This window comes from Lampetra fluviatilis, chromosome 20 (assembly GCF_964198595.1).
Source record: "Lampetra fluviatilis chromosome 20, kcLamFluv1.1, whole genome shotgun sequence".
Classification (NCBI taxonomy): Eukaryota; Metazoa; Chordata; class Hyperoartia; order Petromyzontiformes; family Petromyzontidae; genus Lampetra; species Lampetra fluviatilis.
The window spans coordinates 4,396,335-4,418,546 of record NC_136294.1 but is presented as its reverse complement, the minus strand read 5'-3'; the positions used below and the strand labels follow the sequence as shown (position 1 = coordinate 4,418,546).

Below are 22,212 nucleotides of genomic sequence, written 5' to 3'. Positions count from 1 at the left end.
TTAGAGTTGGGAAAGACCTGATAAATGTGTAATGTTATTGTACGATTGGCCATGCTGATTAATTGTAAAAATTTGTATTCTCCAAGCTTGATGTTGAACACTGATGTAATTGTTATTTCATTATAAAAAAAAACATTGCTGCATTTTAAACTCAGACCGAGTACTCTTTCTCAGACACACAACAGCATAATTAAATACTTTCTTTATTTACACAGCACTACTAACACAATCGAGGTCAAACAGTCACAGCGGTACGGGCTTATAATAAACAGTTTACTTATCATATCATCAAACCATCTAAAAGTAGTCTTTAAGAGTAAATGTTTCACGCGATCGATACAACTAAAACGCATTTTTTTAAATATAGATTTTTCCATAGTGTCGACTTCTTCTTGAAAATGTGACCTGAACCCACCCTAGACCCTCCATGTCATAGTTGGGCCTTGCCATACCATGTTAATAGCAAAAACTATGTACACTGCTGACCGCGACATTACTGCTGGGTAGGTGCAGGGCCTGCTCCAGTCACGGCCCGTTTGCTGATTGAACTGTTGGGAAGGATATCAATTACCAGCAAGGACTGAATCCCAACACAGTGTGCGTATTGTCAATGTTCCCCACCACTGCCCGTGGTCAGCGCCTCCACAGCAGATGTACGTATCGGGGACTCCGCGTTTGATCTCAAGAGCCCCTGGGATTGTAGGCGTCCAGTCGCTCACCTTCACCACGGACTTTCGCGAGCGTTTTCACGCACACGCGCTGAAGTCTCGCGTTTATCGTTCACCCATCGCCTGAGAAATCTGCGGAATCGCCCAAAGTCCCGTACAGGAACAATTTTCGTTTTGCTTTAGAGCGGCGGTGTAGTCGCAGCGGTGTAAATGCCTCTCCGCACGTGTGGAAAATTAAAACTCCGCCGAAAAAAATTCTGCTGAGCGGATATCAAAACGTGCTCCACGCTGCCACGGATTGGTCCCATTGAAATCTTTTAGAACAGCTGATGTAAAAATAGGCGATAGCGTCTAGCTTACCGTAATCACAGAACTCATATATTTACTACATCGTTAAAATATAATTACGTTATAACATTGCTTTTCACTAATGGAAATAATAATTATTGATGCTTTATAGAAAGAAGCTAAGGTTGAAAAAAGAAACACATAAAAAAAACGGCGATATTTTCTCCAGCTTTTCTCCCCGTTAAATTTATCGCATTTCCTGTGCGCTCGAAGGGGACTGCTAACAACATTATTCACCGCTTGTTGGCGGAGGAAATGTTTTTCCGCCGTTGAAAACAATCGCGGCCACGTGTTCCGTGGTGCGTTGCAATGGGGCACAGAAAACCCGATGAGCGTAACCGGTGACTGCAGAGACAAATATTACGGGGCGTGCCAGCGTCGGCTGCTCGCACGCTTAAAGTCCCCCACCCTCCCTAATAGGCATCACCTTCACCCCTCTATTTAAGACCTCGAAACAGGAAGACTCATTCGCAATTCTGGCTAATCGCTCGATGAAGCTGGTTGTGATCACCCACCAGCCAAAACGTCGTACTCAAACTGTAACTGTTGTGAGTGCTTACACGCCCGCTGTGCCGAAGTGGTAACTGATCGGCACGCTTTGTCGACGTGACAAATCTCACCAATTGGCCGTGTGTCGGTTTGGTGGCGTGTTAACGACACATTTTATATTTCCCCGATCTAACCCCCCCCCCCCAAACCACCCCCAAACGAGCGATCGCAGGGCGCATCCATGGTGGGCTCTAGGGCAGGCTTGCCAAGTCTCGCTTCGGAGGAGGACCGCTCGGCTTGGAATTTTCACCGCATCCCTTCCCCTCGAACAGCATGATCCTGCAAACGGGCACGCACCAGAGACGTTAGTGCGCTCGCTGCACGCACGTGTTTGTGTGTGCGTGTGTGTGGTGCTGGGGAGCGGTGGTGTAGCAGTTAGCGCGACGCTGCGCTACGAACCCAACGACCCGGGTTCGATTCCCGCTCACGGCCAACACCGGTGACGACTATCTGAACCGGTCCTGGGCCTCCCCGTTGGTCGACTCAGCCTGAAATGAGTACCTGGTGCGGTGTGTAAACATCGCCACTGGAGAGACAAAGGCGGTCGGGCGTGGTGCTGGCCACCCACCCCCTCGTGTACCGTTCCGACCTTCATAGGTGCTCGCGAACGGCACCTTGCCCCAACAGCCTGTTAAGGCTATACGGGGGGGGGGGGGGGGATCTTTGCCTTTGATCGTGTTTTGTTGGTACACCTCATGGTTTAAATAGCCACGTTTTTTTTTTTGCGAAACTGACGAGCGGAGGCGTACGATAAAAGTTCACGCTCGAAGGGACACTTGCGCCAAGCGTTCGGTCTTGGCTCCTGCGTCACCCTATGGCCCCCCCCAAAAAAGACGGATACAACCCGTTCTCCTGCGGTGGGACAATTCCGACGACTGTTGCAGGCTTGGCTTTCTTGGCTACCGCGGCGGCCCGAGGGAAGGGAAGAGCGGGGAAACGTCGGAGCGGGTTGCCTGCCAGCGTGAGTGTCGCACACTCGAATGCCCTTCGTGTTGGGTCAGGCGGTTTTCAGGGAGGGGGTAACACGGGCTGGCACGCGCCACGACGCGTCGAGACCCGGTCCAGCCGGCTCCAACTAACCACGTCCTTGAACGGCTCCGAAGTAAACCAGCCCAAATTCGTTTACCAAACATTCACGTCGACCCGTCCGTGGTGCAATGGCAATGCCTCTTTGTAGATAGGCGATGTGCACGGCGGGCAAGGGGAATGAAGGTCGCTTGGTTGGCTGGATTGAAGGTCGCGCCGCTGTAGCAGTCGACTCAGCATTTGTTGCAATGTGCACGTGCACATTTGTACATTTTAATGGTGTAGTAGTGGTGCGGCGGTGAGCGCGCTGCCATCAGAACAACAGCGACGCGAGTTAGATTCCTGGCCACGGCTAACATCGGCGGTGGATGACTTCAAATGTGGCCCTGTAGCCTCAATTCCCCCTGCTCCCCCTGTTATTTTAATGTTATCTTTATTATTGTTAGATTTTTTTTTTCAAAAGAGCACCATGCCAAAGAGACAGACGACGTTAAGGCACGCTGCACATTTTTCGCATTTTTTAAACGAAAGGGGCCACATTATTATTCCCATTCTTTGGGTCTTTCGGTAAAGCCACGTAGATAGAAAATTCAAAAAAATATAAAAATATCACGACGTTTCGATCGCAACACAAGCAATCGTCATCAGGTGAAAAAATATAGCGGGAGAGCTGCTGAGGCAGGAAAAAATATACCGAAAAGCCCAAAGAATATGAATTCCTGCAGTCACGAAAGCTCTAAGTCAATTATTATTCCCGTTTAGCTCTTCAGTTAATTTAGTTTTTTAACCTTTCAAGCACGAGATAAGACATTTCAGCGCTTCGCGTTCGCTCACAAGGAGGTGGCCTCAGCGTTTTTTTCTTGCCGGACTTATCGCGCGGCGGCAGCCTGCCGAGTTCACGGGGGCCAACCGGCACGGAGGCGACGTTTCCCATCGAGGCAACGCTTTCAGATGGGGGGGGGGGGGGAGCTGCTGCGATGAATCCCAATTACGCCGCTCAACCGCCGTTATCCCCACGACCCACGGTGGCACTCGTGGCCACGTAAACGTAAAGGGGGCAGCCCTGCAGCAATAGTTCGGCTCGCCCCCCACACCACTGCGGGCAGAGAGGGCCCGCGGAACGAGAGGCGGTGCTAGCAAGTGCCCCCCCCCCCTGCCCCCCACTCTCTCTATGCACACGTGCCAGTGCCCACGTGGATGGATTTTTTTTAGTGGTTCTTCATTTGATTGGAATTTCGAGAGTAGGCACTGACATTGGTGTTGGTATTTTTAGCTTCCTATTTTGCTTACATTTGATCTTTATTTGTGAGCCCAGTTTAATTTTTATGTACGGCGCTTTGAAATACCTCGGCGCTTTATAAAATAGAGGTGGTTATTATTATTGGGTCGGCTCCACGGTTCTTTCGGTAAAGTCACGTAGATAGAAAAAATAAAACAATAAGATGACAAAAAATTTAAATTAAAATAAACTAAATAAAAATTTTAAAAAAACATCACGACGTTTCGATCGCAACACAAGCGGTCCATGCGATTGAAACGTCGTGATGTTTTTTAACATTTTTATTTAGTTTATTTTAATTTAATTTTCTTGTCATCTTATTGTTTTATTTTTTCTATCTACGTGACTTTACCGAAAGAACCATAGAATATGACTTCCTGCGGTCACGAAAGTTCTAAGGTAATAGGGTCATTTTTTGGCCTTCTCTTCCACTCTGGCACAGACGGAAGCACCCAGACTTGACCTCACCGCACGCGACCTGCCCATCGACGAACTGCCGGGCCGTTGTGTGCCCACGCGCGCTGGACAGACATTTCACCACGGCAGCATCCCCGTGTGACGTTGTTAGTTCGGTTGAACGTGCAAGTGGCTTGGCTTGTGTACGTGCTTGTGAGTGACGGTCAATGCGGGGGGGGGGGGGCGGAGATCAATGCGTCAATCTTTACCGCTCCAAGCTGTTTGTCGACACCCACGCCAGAACGTCGGTGGCTACGTCACCGTTGCCGATGACCCAATCATCTCCCGTCTCAACAGACCTCAGAAGCTAAGCAGGGGGTTCAGCCTGGGCGGTGTTCGGATGTGTGACCTCCACCGCATCGATAGGGTGCTATAGGCTTCTGTGCGGCTATGCGTTGGGCAGTGCGGCAACATCATTTTGTCGCACTGCACTCCCGCGCGTTTAGGTCTATGCTCCCCACTTCCAGCCGGCACTGATCAAAGCGGGGAAGTATGGTCAAGTGAAATTTCGATTCAAAGCTTTCGTGACTGCAGGGATTCATCTTCTTGGTTCTTTCGGTAAAGTCGCGTAGAAGGTGAAGGCCAGGTCTGTCGGGGAGACAGACCTGGTCTTCACCTGAGGACGGCTTTTTGCGTTGTGGCCGAAACGTCGTGAGTATTATATTATTATGTTTTATTTTGTATTATTTTATTACTTCCCTTCTATGGTCAAGTGACCCGCGCGGTATAGGGGAGGCTTTCATCCAGCAGTGGAATGCGCTTGCCACCGACCACATTCCGCACGCAACTAAAGTGTGGCATGAAACGACTAAAGTGAATCATTGAAGGCAGGCTCATGATATACATCTGTGCTCGCGCGAAGCTAATTCAATAGGCGAAACCATGTCGAGCCCAGCGACTAGCACAGCCAGGCACACGCAGGAAATCATAAATCAGCCAACCGTATACCCGCAGGCACGCACACACACCACGCGTGCGCGCACACGCACACACGCGTGTGGCAAGGGGCCGCGTGGGTGCGCACCATCTGACCAAAGCCACGGCATTATCATCATCATCACCATCAGCGGCAGCGATGCGTGGCGGTGCAGGCTCTGCTCCTGTGTGAAACAAATGTCGCCCCAAGTTTGAGAAAGGCGGCGTGCCGAGTGCTCCGACATCTGCGAGCTACATTAAGAAGTCTCTCTGCAGAAAAACGTTGACGCGTGCGTCTCGGCGTGATTCGGAGAGGGGAATGTTTCCAAACGCGTCGCAAAATGCGGTGAAAACATTCGCCCCGTGCCCACCACCCACCCACGCAGGAACAGTAAATCTGTGTTCCCCTGGGAGAATCGACGTGAGGGACGTCGATTTAACGACCCTCGATTGTTCGATGATTCAAATGGCGGTGGTTGTTGGGATCGTATGTGATGCATCGATTCGCGGATTCGAATTGATAGTCGTACGCTTACGACATGCGTGCCAGATTTACACGAGGATTGATGTTTACGCATCATGTGGAGTGGAAATATTTGCAAAACAACTTGCTGCTTTTTTTCACGTTTTCAGGCTAATGGAGCAAACAGAACTACACGCGGAATGGGAAAAAAAGAAGAAATGTATTATGCCAGATTTTTTTTTACTCCTGAAATCCAATCGTGACCTCAAATTGAGACAATTCGTGGAAATGCTGTAGGGAGTAAATCATTACACGGCTGGGGTGCAGCGGTGGCGATGAGATGTTCACTCCCTCGCCTGGTATGCAGGAGGCGGTGGGTTCGATCCCGACCCTGAAGCCTGCTGTATATTTGCAGTTTGCATGTTCTCACAATTTGATAATTTATGGGTCATTTTCAAATCTGGCAAAATTTGGACCCTGACTTTGGCACACGATGGCCTAATTTTGCGAACGACTTCAGATGATCTTTAACATATTTCGGTCGATACACTCGCAGTAATAACCAGGGCGGCCGCTGAATTCAAACCGCGAACCTCTGCAGCAACAAGCGGCGAACGCGCTGCCGCCCACGATGATCGATGATGATGGAAATAAAAGCGATGATGATGACGGTGAAGACGACATTGATGTCAGAGATGACGATGGCAATACAATCGGCGGTATTGATAGTCTGGCGAAGACGACGGCGATCTTGAAGATGATGTCGAAGACGATGGTGATGACGACGATGATGACATAACGACGACATTCAAGGCATCCTCTGCCGCCGCTACTTGGCACGCTTACAGTTTGAGAACGGCCGACCGCTTGCCCAGCATCAGCGCCAGGAAGTCGCGGTAGCCGATGCAGTCGCTGTTGCCCGTCGTCACCTCGGCGATGATCTTCTTCAGCTCGAGGTGCGTGCGCGGCGTGCCCACGCGCTCCAGCATCTTCTTCAGCGCCATCAGGTCTGCGCTCGGGAGCACGGGAGAGAACGCCGGGGGCCACCAACAACACCACCGCGTCAGCCTCCGGCCTCGCATGGCATGTGCCGGGGTCAATCGATGGAGCCACGCGCGTCGCCAGTTTAGCCGCGTCGCGGGCGAATGTTGCTGGAGGCCCCCGCGGGGCTCCGCTTGTGCGCGGGAATCTTCATTTCGGACGTGGAATGGTGTCTGCCAGCTCGATTTTTTAAATCATTGACCCGTCCATCTCGCGGTCGCCTCCTACTGTTTTGTTGTTAATCTCATTAGAGATGTCTGCTGGATACACAGAGGACGATGAGTTGAAATGTTGGCAGGGAGTGACGTGAAAGGACATACGCGTGAAGCAAAAGACAAAGATTTCCCCCCCCCCACACCACCAGGTATTGCCTTTAACAGACTGTTGGGGCAGGTGCGGTTAGCGAGCACTTATAAAGGGCGGCACGGCACAGGAGGGGGTGGCCTTTGTCTCCCCCAGTGGTCGATGTTTTACACACCATACCAGGTTCTCATTTTAGACTGAATCCACCTAGGGGAAGCCCACGAGCGGTTCAGATATTCGTCACTGATGTTGGCCGTGAGCGAGAGTCGAACGCGGGTCTCTGGGTTCGTGGCGCGGCCGCGATAACCACTACGCGACCGCTCCCCACGATTTCTATTGCATAAGCGTATATGCCGGAGTTAATCATTCCACCCCTACGCCCGTGTTCACTGTTTAAGCAGTGGCACGGTACAAAGCGTGCCATTGATAGCGCGACTGTGCTGAGATCCACTGGGCAGATGAGAGTCAATGGCTGCATGGCGACTGCGTGGCGAGCTATCCAATAGAGGGGTGGTGGTGGTGGTGGCGGGGGGATATCAATTTCCCCGGAGCGTGGGAGGGTGGGATGTGTGTCGTCACAGCTCTGGCATTAATGTTGTGGGGGTAGTTGTATATATATGTGCACATGCCAGGAATGCAACATCAACACGAGTGAGTCAAAGAGTTCACGTAATTTAAATGCCAAGCTCCTCACCAATTTCTTCTTCATCGTTCAAGTCGAAGTCGAGAAATTTTTCTGATATTTAGAGAAAGAGAGAGAGAGAAAAAAACAAAAGCATGGACATCAGAATATGGTTATTCCCGCCGAGGAGACGCGACGTGTGTAAGCGAACGGTGACTTTACAACAAACATCTTGACACGCACCTTTGTAGGACTCCAGCTTTTCGGCGAGGTCGTCCACATCTTGGTAAAATTCATCTTCCAGGAATTCCTAAGTGGAGGCATGCACACGCACACGCGTTCCAGCCAAAATAGACGGGGCCACCTTTACATAATCTGCAGCGTAAGGCAACCGATTAAAGCGTTTAAGTAATAGGCCTACAGTAGATGATCCGCATTAGCATCCCCAACGAATGCATTGCCTATGCAAAGTTGAACATGTTGTGTTGTTTTTTTTTATTCATGTGAGTGAGGTTCTTCCCGTGCCGGGCCTTTCACAGTCACTTCACCAACGACCAGCGACTCGCACTTGGCACGATTAGGACGCGCGTGTGAAACCCAACTCTGCCGCACCGCTACCGACCGCCGTGTAATCATTAAAAGCACTCTAATTGAAACCTGTTGCACAACCGCTCTGGCGAGATCAACGGAGGGCATGGGAAGGATTTTCTTTTCGTAAATTAAGTTTTGGTGGCAAGGAGCCACGGGGGGCCCACGTTGAGTCGCCAAAGGGAAACCCGCGAGGCGTGTTTTGAGGGCCCAACAGGGGGCACGGGAGATGTGGCCTGTCTAAAGTTCTAAGGTGACAGTGAGGCCCGGACTATGGCCATAGGGCAGCAGTCGCCGGGGCAAATGGCCGGTGGGGCCGGTCTGTGTGGGAGAATTGCAAGTGTGATCAGAGAGAAATAAAAAAAATATTTATTTTTAAATATTTGATTACCTCTAATGTGTACGCTTCATTGCTTGTGTACGCTCTCAATATTCGGGCAGCCCCAAAAGATTCTTCCTCCTAACCAGCCACTCGTTTAGTTTTTTTATGGACACAGCCCCAAATGCGGTCAATGAGATCGCACACGGCAATTTGGGTATCCCGGTGTGTTCGCTTACAAACACCTGGGCCGATTTCAAGTCACAGTCCCCCACTGGTGACAGTGAACATCCAATTGTCCCTTCTACCCGCTGTGTTTCCAAATTCGTGGAAGACAAACTCATTTACTGTACTTTCACACAAAGACAAAGATCCCCCGTATAGCCTGAACAGACTGTTGGGGTAAGTGCTGTTAGTGAGCACCTATGAAGGCCGGAACGGTTCACGAGGGGGTGGGTCGCCAGCACCCACACAAACACGCGCATGCACACACACACAAGGGCAACCCTCCTGTTATATACGGATGGGCCGCAATGAAAAGGAACCCGATTGTTAAGTTATGCAAACAGCTACAACATGTTGCACTGGTAGGAACCTTCTGGTTACACCAGCCCACGTGGGATTATTGTGTCTGTCCGTCCGTCGTGCAGGGAGGGGCTAGGTGGGGAGGGAGGGGCTGGGTGGGGAGGGGAGGGTGGGGAGGGGCTGGGTGGGGAGGGTGGGGCTGGGTGGGGAGGGGAGGGTGGGGAGGGGCTTGGTGGGGAGGGTGTGGAGGGGCTGGGTGGGAAGGGGCTGAGTGGGGAGGTTGGGGCTGGGTGGCAAGTGGGAGGGGTGGGTTTGGGTGGGGAGGGGCTGGTCACCTCGTGGTGCCATTATAAAACTCAACGTTTAACCTACTCACGCCGGCTTGTGCCCGCCCTCACAGTCGGGCATATTTGCGGAATACACCACGCTGCCGTTGACCCTGGCCATTGACCGAGCAACCCAACGTTCCTACCAGCTCCCTCCGCAGGAATGTGTTTATGCTGTGTCAATCTTATTCAGATATCTGTAGACGCTGTGGAGTGATGACATGGCAGTGCACAAAGGCGATGAGCTCAGGCTTAATTACTTTAAGTACTGAATTAGAACAACTAATGCAAATTAGTGGCACCGCGGGAGCGAGATGTTAACTACCTCGCCTGGTATACAGGAGGTAGTGGGTTCGATCCATATTCTGACGCCTGCTGTAGATTTGGAGGTTGCGTGTCTCTCTCATCATCATCACAGTGGATAGGAGATGTTAACTACCTCGCCTGGTATACAGGAGGTCGTGGGTTCGATCCAGATTCAGACGTCTGTACATTTGGAGTTTGCATGTCTCTCTCTCCGTGGTCGCGTGGATTTTTCTCCAGGTCCTCCGATTATTTTCCCTCCACATTTAGAATTCACAGGCGATTCGAGTATTCGGCTGATAAAAATGTACACGTGATAAGCCGCTTCCTTGGGCTATGATGTGTGGCCATGTGGCTTCTGAACAAGAGCTGTATAGCTCAGTGGGCCTTACCTGGTAAAATACAAAAAGTAGTTTAGTTTATATGTATGATATGGAGCGGTGGCACAGTGGTTGGCAACGCTGCAGCTATGATATTGGGCACCTGCGTTCGATTCCCGGCCACAGCTAATCGCAGTAGCGGGTGATATCTCAATCGGTTGTGAAACACAGCCCCCTTCAGTAACCCACGCTGGCCAGCTTGGTGAAGTATGGTCAAACTCCCACGGCCGATACGGCGTGGGGGGGGGGGGGAGGGATTCATCCAGCAGTGGATTGACAAATGTCTGTAAATTATCCTTATATATGAGGTAGATGCCGTGCGCTGGCTTAAAACACGTTTAGAAGTAATTATTTGCAGGATTCTGCGGCAGTAGCGATTAGTGACAGCGAGCGAACCTGTCAAGACAATTCCCAGACCGTATGAGCAGCATCGGAAGGTGGTGATCTCCCTATTCATTGGTAAGCCAAGGGAATTCATAAGGGAGAAAGGACAATGGTGTCCACTGGAGTGGAAGGCAGTTTGCATGGCGGGGGGTGGAGGGCGGCTGGGTGGAAACAGTGGTCAAATGGTAATGAGCCATTGATTAATTCCTGGAAATGCCCACAATCACGTTGTACTGCTCAACTGGTGGTGAGTTCAATGGCGTTCGCCCACCTTCCCACGCGTGTCGCTGTCTCATGAGTGGTTTACGTGGATGAGTAGGTCAAATACCCGACTGGGGAGGGAGGCGCCTCTCTCTCGAGAGAGCCGACTCGAAGCGGAGGTCCCCTATCGCAGGGTCCTGCGCCTATTACCTTACAACGCGGTTAGATCATCGGCAGAACTACGTTGCGTCGTCATCACAGACGTTCCGCTACGGCGGCGGCGGATGGTTCGGTCGAGCAGAAGCGCAATGACCTTGTTGATGACCTCCAGTCGATCGTCCTGTGCCGCCTTCAACTTCCCGAAAGCTTTCCCGCCTAGAAAGAGACCGGTGGCGAAACAAAACAAATGACGATCTTCAATTGAAGCTTTCGTGACTGCAGGAATCCATACTCGTTGGTTCTTTCGGTAAAGTCACGTAGGTAGAAAAATAATAGATCACACGACGTTTCGATCGCAACACAAGCAATCGTCATCAGGTGGGACAGCTGATGACCACAGCAACACTTGCTGTGGTTGTCCCACCTGATGACGATTGCTTGTTTTGCGATCGAAACGTCGTGATCTATTATTTTTCTACCTACGTGACTTTACCGAAAGAACCAAAGAGTATGGAACAAGGTAACTTACGGCGAAAGATGGCAGAGAACCAGGAGACGCCACCACCACGCAAGGCAGCTGCATCATAGAGGACAATTTTGTTGATATTGGATCCTTACGAAAGTTATCGTGACCCCCCCCCCCCCCGAGTCACAGACACACCGACGGACAGACATAAGCAAATAACTAAGCAGACGAAACGTGTCCTTCAAATTGTGTTCGGCCAAACTCCTTTGTAACAGCAAAGGCGACGTTTTGGGCAATGGCCCTCCTTCATAGCGCACTACTTTGTAGCAGTCATGTTCCGTGGTCGTGGCAGGGAGTTGTTGTTTTTTTTTATCGTCACGGTCTCGGCTTGACGAGGGTGGTGTACAGGGCATTCCACAGGGCACGCGACGCGTCGCATCGGTGGCGGCGGTCAGCAGCGCGTAACACGGGAAAGAAAGACCGGATTAGCGTGCGTGGTAGCACGGGCTTGTAACTTTGAATTATAATAATAATTCATTACGACTTAATTATTACAACCGCCACACGTAAACAATCTGCGGCAGAGAGAACAGCAATGAAGCAACAGCAGCAACTAGCGCCACAACCGCAAAAAGCACAATCATCAGCATTTGAAATCATCATCATCATCATCAATCATGACAATCAAACTGACAAGGCGCGGCTTCTTCGCAAGTAGCCGTGACGCAACGGATTTGAAAGCGCAGAGGGAAATCTCACGCACCGCCTTTGCTGCCAATTCACGACGACGACGATGGGAGGCTGTCTCATCACTCACCTTGGTAGTCGTGCTTCGATTTCTCGGCCGCCGTCCCTGGAGCCATTGCTGGCTGCCTGCTGCTGCTGCTGATGATGATGATCTGCTCGCTCGCTCGCTCGGCCTCTCGAAGTCGGCGGTACGGACCGAGGAGGAGCGCAGCTCGCGAAGATTACGGAGACTTAGACTCCGGCGGTGGGGGCTGGGGGGAGGGGGGTGTGATCGGGGAGGGAGGTGTGGTGGCGCTTTGCTTTACTTCGCTTCTGCCGTGGCCAAATCGAGCGAAGTGGCCCCCTCGCAACTTCCGTCGCCTGACGTCGAGAGCAAGCGGAGTGGCGAGGCCGCTATAAAAGCGCGCATTGTAGCGCGCCCGAGTCTTTGTGCGCTCGACGTTGGAGCGCTAACTCAACAATGAGCGCATTCTCTCTCCCCCCCCCGCCCTTCTAACAACCACCACCATCGCCATCATCACCACCATCACCACCACCACGACCCCTCCCTCTCGCTCTCCGCAGCGCTCCCTGTTGCACGGGACACGCGCGCGTGCCGAGGGGAGTGCGCAAATTTGCGACCCCTCTCTCTCTCGGGTCCCGCCTTGGCAACTTTGCCATTACGAGCAGCCAAATCGGAGTCGTTATCAGCAGCACCGGTAGCATCGTATCAGCAGTCGTGGTCAATCCACTGCTGGATGAAGCCCACCCCCAACACCCACCTCCACCGCCGCACCAACAAAGCCGGCTCTTATTCTTAGGTGTTTTCGGTAAAGTCACGTAGGTAAAAAAATTACAATTAATAAAAGTAAAATACAAATAAAATAAAAATCACGACGTTTCGGAGGCAACACAAGCTTCCGTCTTCAGGTGGAACCGTCACAGCACGATAGCTGATCCTGAACTTTAACTCACGAGCGGAGCGTGCACCCTCTCGGTCCTGCACACGCCTTGACCTCGCATCGCCTCGCCTCGTGACCCCGGAGGGTGTCCTCCTCTCGGAAGAGTCACTGCCGTCACGCGCCTCGAGAACTCCGGCCCATCAACCCTTCTGGTCGCCTAGCGTCCTGCCCCCCAAGCCCCAGCTTGACTCAACAGTTTGAACGATATTCTTGGTTGCTTCGGTGAAGTCAGGTAGAAGGGAAATAATAAAATAATACAAATAAAACAATAAAATTCTCACGACGTTTTGATTGCAACACAAGCAATCGTCATCAGGTGTGAAAACCACGGCAAGAAAATTTGTGGTTTTCACACCTGATGATGATTGCTTGTGTTGCAATCGAAACGTCGTGAGAATGTAATTGTTTTCTTTTTAGTATTTTATTATTTCCCTTCTACGTGACCAAGAATATGAATCCCTGCAGTCACGAAAACTTTAAATCGAACAGTTTGAATTATATTTTAAAACCTGCATGTGTTCTCTCATCGGCGCGTTCACTCTGCCCGGCTTTCAACGTCATGCCAAGAAAGTCGCCTCTCAGTGTTTCCTTTTTTAAAATTTCTATACTCTTTGGTTCTTTCGGTAAAGTCACGTAGATAGAAAATTAACAGATCACGACGTTTCGATCGCAACACAAGCAACCGTAATTAGGTGAAACAAACAGCAGGAGCACTGATAATTGTTTTTTTACCCTTTTCTCTGGCAACAAAACTGACACCTTTTTTACAAGGAGTCATGTTTGCATTGACCACAATACCTGCGGTCGGAATGCAAACAAAAAACACAACTCTGATAGCAGGAGCACTGCTTATTTCTCTCTACGCATTTTGAAGGAGCCGAATGGGACATTCGACTTCAGGGGGGAGGGTGGGAGGGTGCAGCAATTAACAAACGCGCACACACACGCGCGATGCACTCACTCCTGTCACTCCTGTCGGTGACAGAAGCGACTGAGGCGCGCTCTATTTTTAGAAACGCAGCGCTGCTGCCACTCTAGTACCCGATTAGCGCGGCTAAGACGCTTGGGCAGTGACGCAGAGATATCGCTCGGGGTGGGAGGTTTCTAGGCCTCGCGTGACTGCGGCTCCGTCTTAAACGAAGTCGCGGGTCCTGCTGCCCCTCTCCCCTCTCTCACCTCTTCGGACCTGAGTTCCGTTCCCGATAACGTCTCACATCAGTGGCGAGGGAACCGGTCCGAGCCGCCTTGCGACTCACGCGTTCACCAACTCGCGCTGACCAGCGTGTTGTGAAGTGTGCATCAAACAACCCCCATTACCGACACGGCTGGTCGGATTCCACGGTCAAGGCGCTACATTAATTAAAACAAGATGAGCAGTCGCTTGGCAATATGCTGTGAGTTTAGTTATAACGCTGTAACGCGATGGGTTCACGTTTCCCATGGAGGCGCTAAATGATCTTCCTACCGATATTAGGAAGCCACTGGAGCGATGCACTCTTAAATCTAAATTTAAAACTAATTTATTGAGAAATGCGTTTGGTGTTTCGTTTGTTTGTCCTTCCCCCGCACCTCCGATTAGCACCGTCGGCTACGTACGGCGTAGAAAAAGTTCAACATACTTACATACAATGCAATATCGTCTGGTGGGTGGGAAGCGCTACCCCATTAGTAACTGGTTGCATTGAACGTCAGTCGTTCAACAGAGTCTCAAGACCGCTTCATGGAGGGTCCTGCCATACTGGGATGCTGTGGGCCGATTTTCCATCTTTTGTTGAACCCAGAGAAGACTTACCGCGCGTCACACGAGGGGGCTCCAACATTCAAGGTGATGTGCTAAGCCAAATAACTCGTGACACCAGGATGAGTCTCATTTGCAAGTGTCCGCGACATGGGTCTCTAAAACGATGACAAAAGCCCACCCCCACCACACAAAAAAAGAAAGTACAGCAACGAATCAAACAGAATTCTGTCCACAACCATCGGTGTCACTCAAACACTGCCATCTTCTGTCCGTAAATCGCAACACCTGGTCAACCCGCGGTGGTGGTGCTGTCGGGGAACCCCAATCCAAGTGCCGCGCAGGCGAAACGGTGGCTTAGCTTCTGGGAACCTTCGAGATCGGAGGGTGTTGTTGGCCGGTATGGTGAAGGTGTTTTTGTTTCTGCGGAGAGATACAGCAGCTGCGGGGACAAGACGTGACAGCCGCGACCCTGCTACAGCTGTGATTCGTGACCAGCAGACCCAGTGAATTAGAGAAGTGTGTGTCCAAGCTATTTTTAAAAATATATCGCCGCACATAATCGTGCCGGCACGCCTGAGTTCCAGCAACATTGATCAATCATCACCAGCACCACCAGCAGCACCATAACCGCAACCAGAACCGGCACGCCTGAAATCCAGAAACATTGATCAGTCATCACCAGCACCACCACCACAACCACCACTAGAACCGGCACGCCTGAGTTCCAGCAACATTGATCAATCATCACCAGCACCAGCAGCACCACCATAACCACCAACAGAACCGGCACGCCTGAGTTCCAGAAACATTGATAGATCATCACCAGCACCACCACCACTGATTACAAATGTGCTATGGAGAACATCAGCTAGATTCTTCTTGAATGCAGCTGTGCGGAGTTTTGCTTTCAGCGTTGTTCACTCGCTTGCGTGTTGGGTTTGCCCCAGACACTGTGGCTTCAGCTCCACACGAAGCCAAATTTTCGCATGTTTAAAGCAAATGGCCAAACACATCAATGTAACAAGGACTCTCCAGAAAAACCTCAGCCTCCTGAGACTCAGTGAGGCTTTTCCGAATACAGGCGATCATTGTCTTAGAATTGTAAAGATGTAACGATTCGGCGAGTCAACCGAATAGTGGGCGATTCGAATAAATAATCGATTATAACACTATGGAACACAATTTTTGTTCCTGGGTAGTAAGTGTTATTTCGTAATTGCTTATACCTAAAAATTAAATAAAATGGCTATTATTATTTGGTTCTTTCGGTAAAGTCACGTAGATAGAAATAATAAAAATAAAGTGATAAAAAATACCACGACGTTTCGATCGCAACACAAGCGGTCGTCATCAGGCAAAAGAGTCAGCCTCTAAAGGCAAACTGTTTATAAAGGTTTGGAGATGGTTGTAGCCCAAGTGTATGAGCAGCACCAACAGCATGGGCGGGGCAGCAATGCCAATGCAGCAGCAATGCCAATGTAGCGACAATGCCAATGCAGCAGCAATGCCAATGCAGCAAAGGGCCGCCAGGAAAAGACTGCACCCCGCTCCACACACCACACTGCTGACGGTGGAGATTGATTGACAAGAAAACACAAGTCAAGTCATGACCCTAAGTGGTTGATGACATCTTTCCAATGGTTGCTGAATCTATAACCATCCTCTCGGTTGAAATTGTGTCTGTGTCTGTATATATTTTCACGTGTATTCTATGTGTTTAATGTAGCGCCCTCTGGTGGCCGCAGGCGTCACCTGATCACGCTACGTGCAGAATGGGGGCAAACAAACGTACCCCGAGCTCTGCGGTTCTTGCGTGGTTCAGCCCCCTTCTTCTTACGTAGCACTGCAGCCAGTGCAGCACTCACGTTCGAATGCACGAACGCAGTCATTCTGTCAATCCACTGCTGGATGAGGGCCCGGATTCTGGGGGGGGGGGGGGGGGTGTTATTTGACCATATTTCACCACGCTGGTCCGTGCCGGTTGGTGATGTCGGATGAACACTGCGACACTGCCCTTTGCTGCCTGCTACGTTGCCTCGAAGCCTATAGCACCTGTTACGCACGGCGGCCGCCCATCCAAGCGGGTATTTTACACATCAATAAAGTACTTAATTGATAACACTGGTCAACAGACTTTTTTGGCATAAGGTATTCCAACGGTTTCAAGGTAATTTTGGGGTGCTGATTCCAAATATGGTATCAGTTTTGGTCTATCACATCAGGTTTTTGAGATATCAAATATTGCATTTTCAATAAAAACTGCAGAAGAAAAATATTAAATAAATGTGGATATCTACATAAAATGATATTATAAACACACTATCCTAAAAATACAGCACCATATTTTAACACTAAAGCAGTCACTGACTCGCAACAACTTGCAATCATAAGTGACAGAGTTAATTTCGGGTAAAATCAATGAAAATGGGGTATGCCGATAGCATAAAAATGAGATGTGATAGAGCAAATCTGAGATGAGATTTGGAATCAGCACCCTGAAATTAGTCTAAAACAGCTGCAAAAGTCCAGGCCAGAAATACATGTTTTTTTTGTTGTTGACCAGTGTAATCAGATATGTGGCAATAAGGCAGCTCTGCTGCAGACATTGGTTGGTTTAAATACGTGTGGGCGTGGAGCGGGGGACATTTATTAACACGCGCTCAGAGTGTTTGGCTGCGAGACATTTCCACGCGACGAGCCACTTCGTTGAGCTATAATTTGCGGCCAGGTCGCTTCTGAAAAAGAGCTGCGTAGCTGAGTCGTCCTTACCTGGTCAAATAAAGTTCAGTGTAGTGACAGCGGTTATAGCCCGTCGCGCGAGAAGGGGCCGTCCATAAATGACGTCACGCACCTGGGTGGGGGGGGGGTTCAGACATTTGTGACGATGTGTGACGAGCGGGGGGGAGGGTGAGAAATGTGACGTCACATCAAAATGCGCAACTTTAAATAAATATATAATTGTTATAACATCACTAATTGTTATAACAATACTCCTACAACATTAGAGTGCATCGCCACATTAAATGCGCACTACAATGACAACAGTTTAAAGCGATTTGAAGCATGTTTTATTTTCAAAATGGAAATATGGTTTTGGGGGGGGGGGTCAGAGCTTTGTGACGTCATATTTGAGGGGGGGTTTGAATTTTTGTGACGCCGTGTGACGAGAGGGGGGGGGGGGAAATCGTCCAAAATCGCGTGACGTCATTTATGGACGCGCCCTAAACCCAGCGGATCAGAGTTGGATGCCCGGCCACGGCCAACATCGAGTGGCGGGGCGATATCAAAATGGATCCTGCCCTCACCCCCTTCCCGAGCCCGCACTGACCTAAGTGGGGGAGACTGGCCTGAAAAATAAAAACAATCATCCTGTGAGCGACACTGGCGTGGGGGAGGCCTTCAGTCATTGCTGCATTGAGAACGGGTGGCGCTTCGTCGACTGATGAACAACATATACACGTCTTTGGCTCTTTCGGTAAAGGCACGTAGAAAGAAAATCAATAAAATAATAGAGTACGACGTTTCGACTGCAACACAAGCAGTCGTCATCAGGTAGAACTACATTTGAGAGAGAGACAAAACACAGACACACAGACAGACACACAAACACACAGAGAGAGAGAGACAACACAGAGACACACAGAGAGAGACACACAACATAGACACACAGAGACCCAATGCCTCTGTGTCGTGGTCTTAAATAGAGAGAGAGGGGGGGGGGATCAGAGAGAGAGAGGTGTGGGACTGCTGGAGCAGATAAATGAGCATGTCAATGAGAGAGCTGTGTGGAGGAAAGACCCAGCAAGTCTGGTATTGAGAAAAACAAACTTAGCAATTTTTTGGAAATGTAATGCAATGCAATGCAGAGAGTCGGCTAACACACAGTTAACGTACATATACACCCTTGAAGTTGGCCGCCTGTGTTTGCAAATAAATTTAAATTGCAGGATTTTAAGGGCAGCACGCTGGCCAAGCCTGTCCGTTAAGGGAGCCTCGATTGGGTTTGGCTCGCGTTGTTAAGCGCGTGCGCTAATCGCGCTGGAACGCCGCAGCACGATGCCAATTCCGCACCACAAAATCACTTTAACGCCACGCACGTGTGTGAGTAATGGTGAGCCGTGTGGGCAGTTGTTTTCATCAGTAATTGAATTAGGTTGTTTTTTTTATATGTACAGTATACGTTCCTATTAACATACAGTATATACAAATAATAAAATACAAGTGTGTGGCTTTAAAAGGGGAAAATATATAATTGGCGAGGTTTCGAGCGATGCCCCTCCTTCATAGTAGACACACGGAGGCCGGAGAGATGGAGTAGATACGAGTTGACGACCATCGGGCCTGCTAAGAATTCAATTTAAGAAACGTCGCTTGTGCCTTTGCAGCACTGCCAACCCAGAATCAGCAAATTAAGCGCTTTAAAATATGAACATGAAATATTTCTCGGACGCAATGACGTTACTGTAGCTCCATCTCAATCCAGTGCCGGGTGAGCACCCCCGCACGGCGATCTGGTCGTTGAGGCCATCGGACCATACTTCATCACGCTGGTCAGCATGGGTTGGTGAAGGCGTGGGAGCATATGCGAGGGAGCACAGAAGTACCGTACAAGCCATGGAATTTGCCGCACCGCTTTCTGACGACCATCACGCAATGCCATAACCGTCCTATTATAGCGACCCGGAATGCTTGGTCAGTGGTCCAATTCCAGCACTATCCTGGCTCATCCCGGCTTTGTTTTTGGAGATTTGTCGAGGTTGGGTGCATTTCGGGTGATTTGGTCATAGGCGTCGCGGTGTCGAGATGTTAACTACTTCGCCCGGTATACAGGAGGTCGTTGGTTCGATGTCGATCCCTGACGTCTGCTGTATATATTTGTAGTTTGCGGTGTCTTTCTCCCCGTGGTCAAGTGGATTTTCTGCGGTTCTTCCGGTTTCCTCCCCCCCCACCCACATTTATAAATTTGCGTTTAAGAGTAGTTGACTGCTATACATTTCCACGTGATAAGCCACTTGGTTGAGTTATCATTTGTGGTCAGGTCGCTTGTGAAAAAGAGCTATACAGCTCAGTGGACCTTATCAGGTAAAAATAAAACAAATAGTTGAGTAGAATTGGAAAACAAAATGTTTTTGGTTCGGATGCTTTGGACTTCAACATAACAAACACGAAGCTGTACGGTGGACGGTAGCACATTACGGGAGATAAGGATCAGTTACAGAAACAATGCCTGTTGAGTTCGGCAGATCACAGGCAACAACATCACATTACATGTTTTCACGTTGACATATCATCTATTCAGTATGTACTAAGTTTGCGCTTCACACTCAGCCCCTGTTGGCATACATTGTTGAGTGACATCTGGGACTGGTAAATAATGGTCCCCCCATCCATGGCTTCACCAACGCGCACTGACCAGCTTGGTGAAGTATGGTTAACCACTCCCCCCCTCCCCCCCCCCATGATTGACAGGGCGTGGGGAGGCCGGCCTTCATTCAACAATAGATTGACAGAGGGTTGTGACTAATGATCATTGCAAATATTATTCTAGTCCCTGTAGGTTTCAGAAGGAAATGAATGCATGGAAAATCTCTGGACCCTGAAGTTTCCATTAACAGTAAAAGAAAAAATAAATAACACCCCCCCCCCCCCAAATAAGATGGGCAAACACCCGAAGCAACGAACGACGCTTGTGTGGAACATACTTTTGAGTGAGACACGGAGACCCCCCGCGATTGAACCGGAGATCTGGCGTGCAAGGGAGCTGATGGTCTCAGTCCGGGTATAACCAATGACTGAAAAATACTGCTAAACAAAAATCTACCCATATAATAACATGACATGTGTTTTTCTGGACCTTAACTCCTCCTCTCTCGCTTAGCCTGGGACCAAGTGACCCGAAACGTGCCCGATCTCGGATTGAGATATCGGATTGCGATCTCGGATTGAACTGCACTCTGCTTGGATGAGCGACCACCATGCATACCAGGTGTTATAGGCTTTAGACTGCAGAGCTGCGTAGTGGACAGCAGTTCAGTAAATTCCAGTGTTGTACTGTACTGCACTTCCACACCTCCACATCCAATGCTCTCTGTCTTCACCAACCAAGTATGGTGAAGTATGGTCAAATAACCCCTACGACCCGCACACAGTGTGTGTGTGTGTGGGGGGGGGGGGGACGTAACCAATTAGTGGATTAATTTAACGGGATATGCATGATGCCCCTCGCAGCACACGATGTGACCTGAAATGATCTCTTCCCCACACATGTCTTAACACAGCGCGGCTAAGAAATCGCTTGAATTTCAGGCTTAAGGGACCTCGGAATTGGTTCAGTCATATCACCTTCCGCGGGCCGTTCTCTAGCACGACCCCCCCCCTTACCCGTGCTACACGCGTGCACAAATCAAAGGGGGAGGGGGGATGAAAAATCACGCTAACCTCACGGATGAAACGCGACGCTTCCCATTCGTTCTGCGCTCGTCTTTTGGAAGTGTTTAATTCGCACCGCTGTGGAAGCCGCCGGCTGGCGGTCGGAGCAAGATCGCAAGTCGTCCTACGCGCTCTCGGGTTTTTTTGGGGGATCTCTTGAATATTTTGCTCAACACCTTTTGATCCATTTCGCCGGGGGTTTCAGCACCCCTCCCCTGCCACCCCTTTTCTCACAGTGGATCGACTCCAAAGATCAATAAAAGCGTGAGGCTGGAGCAGAGGTCGCAAACGGGTTTTGATTCCTTACCCGTACCCGGCCACACCAGGGTCGCAATCGGGTACCCGTACCATACCCGGCTACCCGTACCCGGCCGGGTATCGGGTAGGGTACGGGTATCGGGTACCTGATTGCGACCTCTAGGATGAAGCCATGTTGCAGGCGCGGGTGGGTTGATTCTAGGATCTTGAATTGTGAGAAGAGACAAGACGTTGGGAAATGAATGACAAACGGAGACTCACCAGTGACTCACGGCCTACCCGTACCCGTACCCGGCCGCACCAGGGTCGCAAACGGGTACCGGGTAGGTACGGGTAGCCGGGTATCGGGTAGAGTACGGGTATCGGGTACTCGGTTGCGACCTCTGGGCTGGAGTGGCTGACGGACGGCGCTAACGCATGAACGGAGAACGCTGTCTCGCAGGGGGTCCGCACACGTGTGGAGGTGAGATGGAATTTGCTTCTCGCTTCTGATAGAAGGGTGGGGGGAAGGGTTCTGTGGAAGGCTGAGACGAGTTAAAAGTAATTTTGACTTTAAAACTTTCGTGACTGCAGGAATTCATAGTATTTGGTTCTTTCGGTAAAGTCAGATAGATAGCAAGATAATGATAAAGTGAATAAAAACATAAAAAATGATATAAATAAAATAAAAACCACGATGTTTCGATCGCAACACAAGCGGTCGTCATGACGACGACTGTTTGTGTTGCGATCGAAACGTCGTGGGTTTTTTTCCATTTTTTTTCCATCTACGTGA

The 22,212-nt window shown here is 50.0% G+C and overlaps 1 protein-coding gene across 1 annotated transcript; it reads right to left on the bottom strand.

Moving 5' to 3' along the window:
* Positions 1-223: 223 nt before the first annotated feature.
* LOC144937743 (allograft inflammatory factor 1-like) lies at positions 224-12,607 on the bottom strand. Its single transcript, XM_078865182.1, has 6 exons — positions 12,139-12,607; positions 11,010-11,071; positions 7,914-7,980; positions 7,743-7,784; positions 6,551-6,713; positions 224-1,844 (listed from the first exon to the last, which is right to left on the bottom strand). Exons 1-6 carry the CDS (start codon positions 12,182-12,184, stop codon positions 1,757-1,759), a joined length of 468 nt encoding a protein of 155 aa, XP_078721308.1. The 5' UTR covers positions 12,185-12,607; the 3' UTR covers positions 224-1,756.
* Between the last annotated feature and the right edge of the window lie 9,605 nt (positions 12,608-22,212).

Excerpts from the sequence above, each read along its gene's own strand:
- LOC144937743 (XM_078865182.1), bottom strand. The coding sequence starts at position 12,184 with ATGGCTCCAGGGACGGCGGCCGAGAAATCGAAGCACGACTACCAAG. Across the intron at positions 7,981-11,009 it reads GACTGGAGGTCATCAACAAG|GAATTCCTGGAAGATGAATT; the intron begins GTCATTGCGCTT and ends GCCTCCACTTAG. Across the intron at positions 1,845-6,550 it reads CGGTCGGCCGTTCTCAAACT|GATCATGCTGTTCGAGGGGA; the intron begins GTAAGCGTGCCA and ends GCCCGTTTGCAG.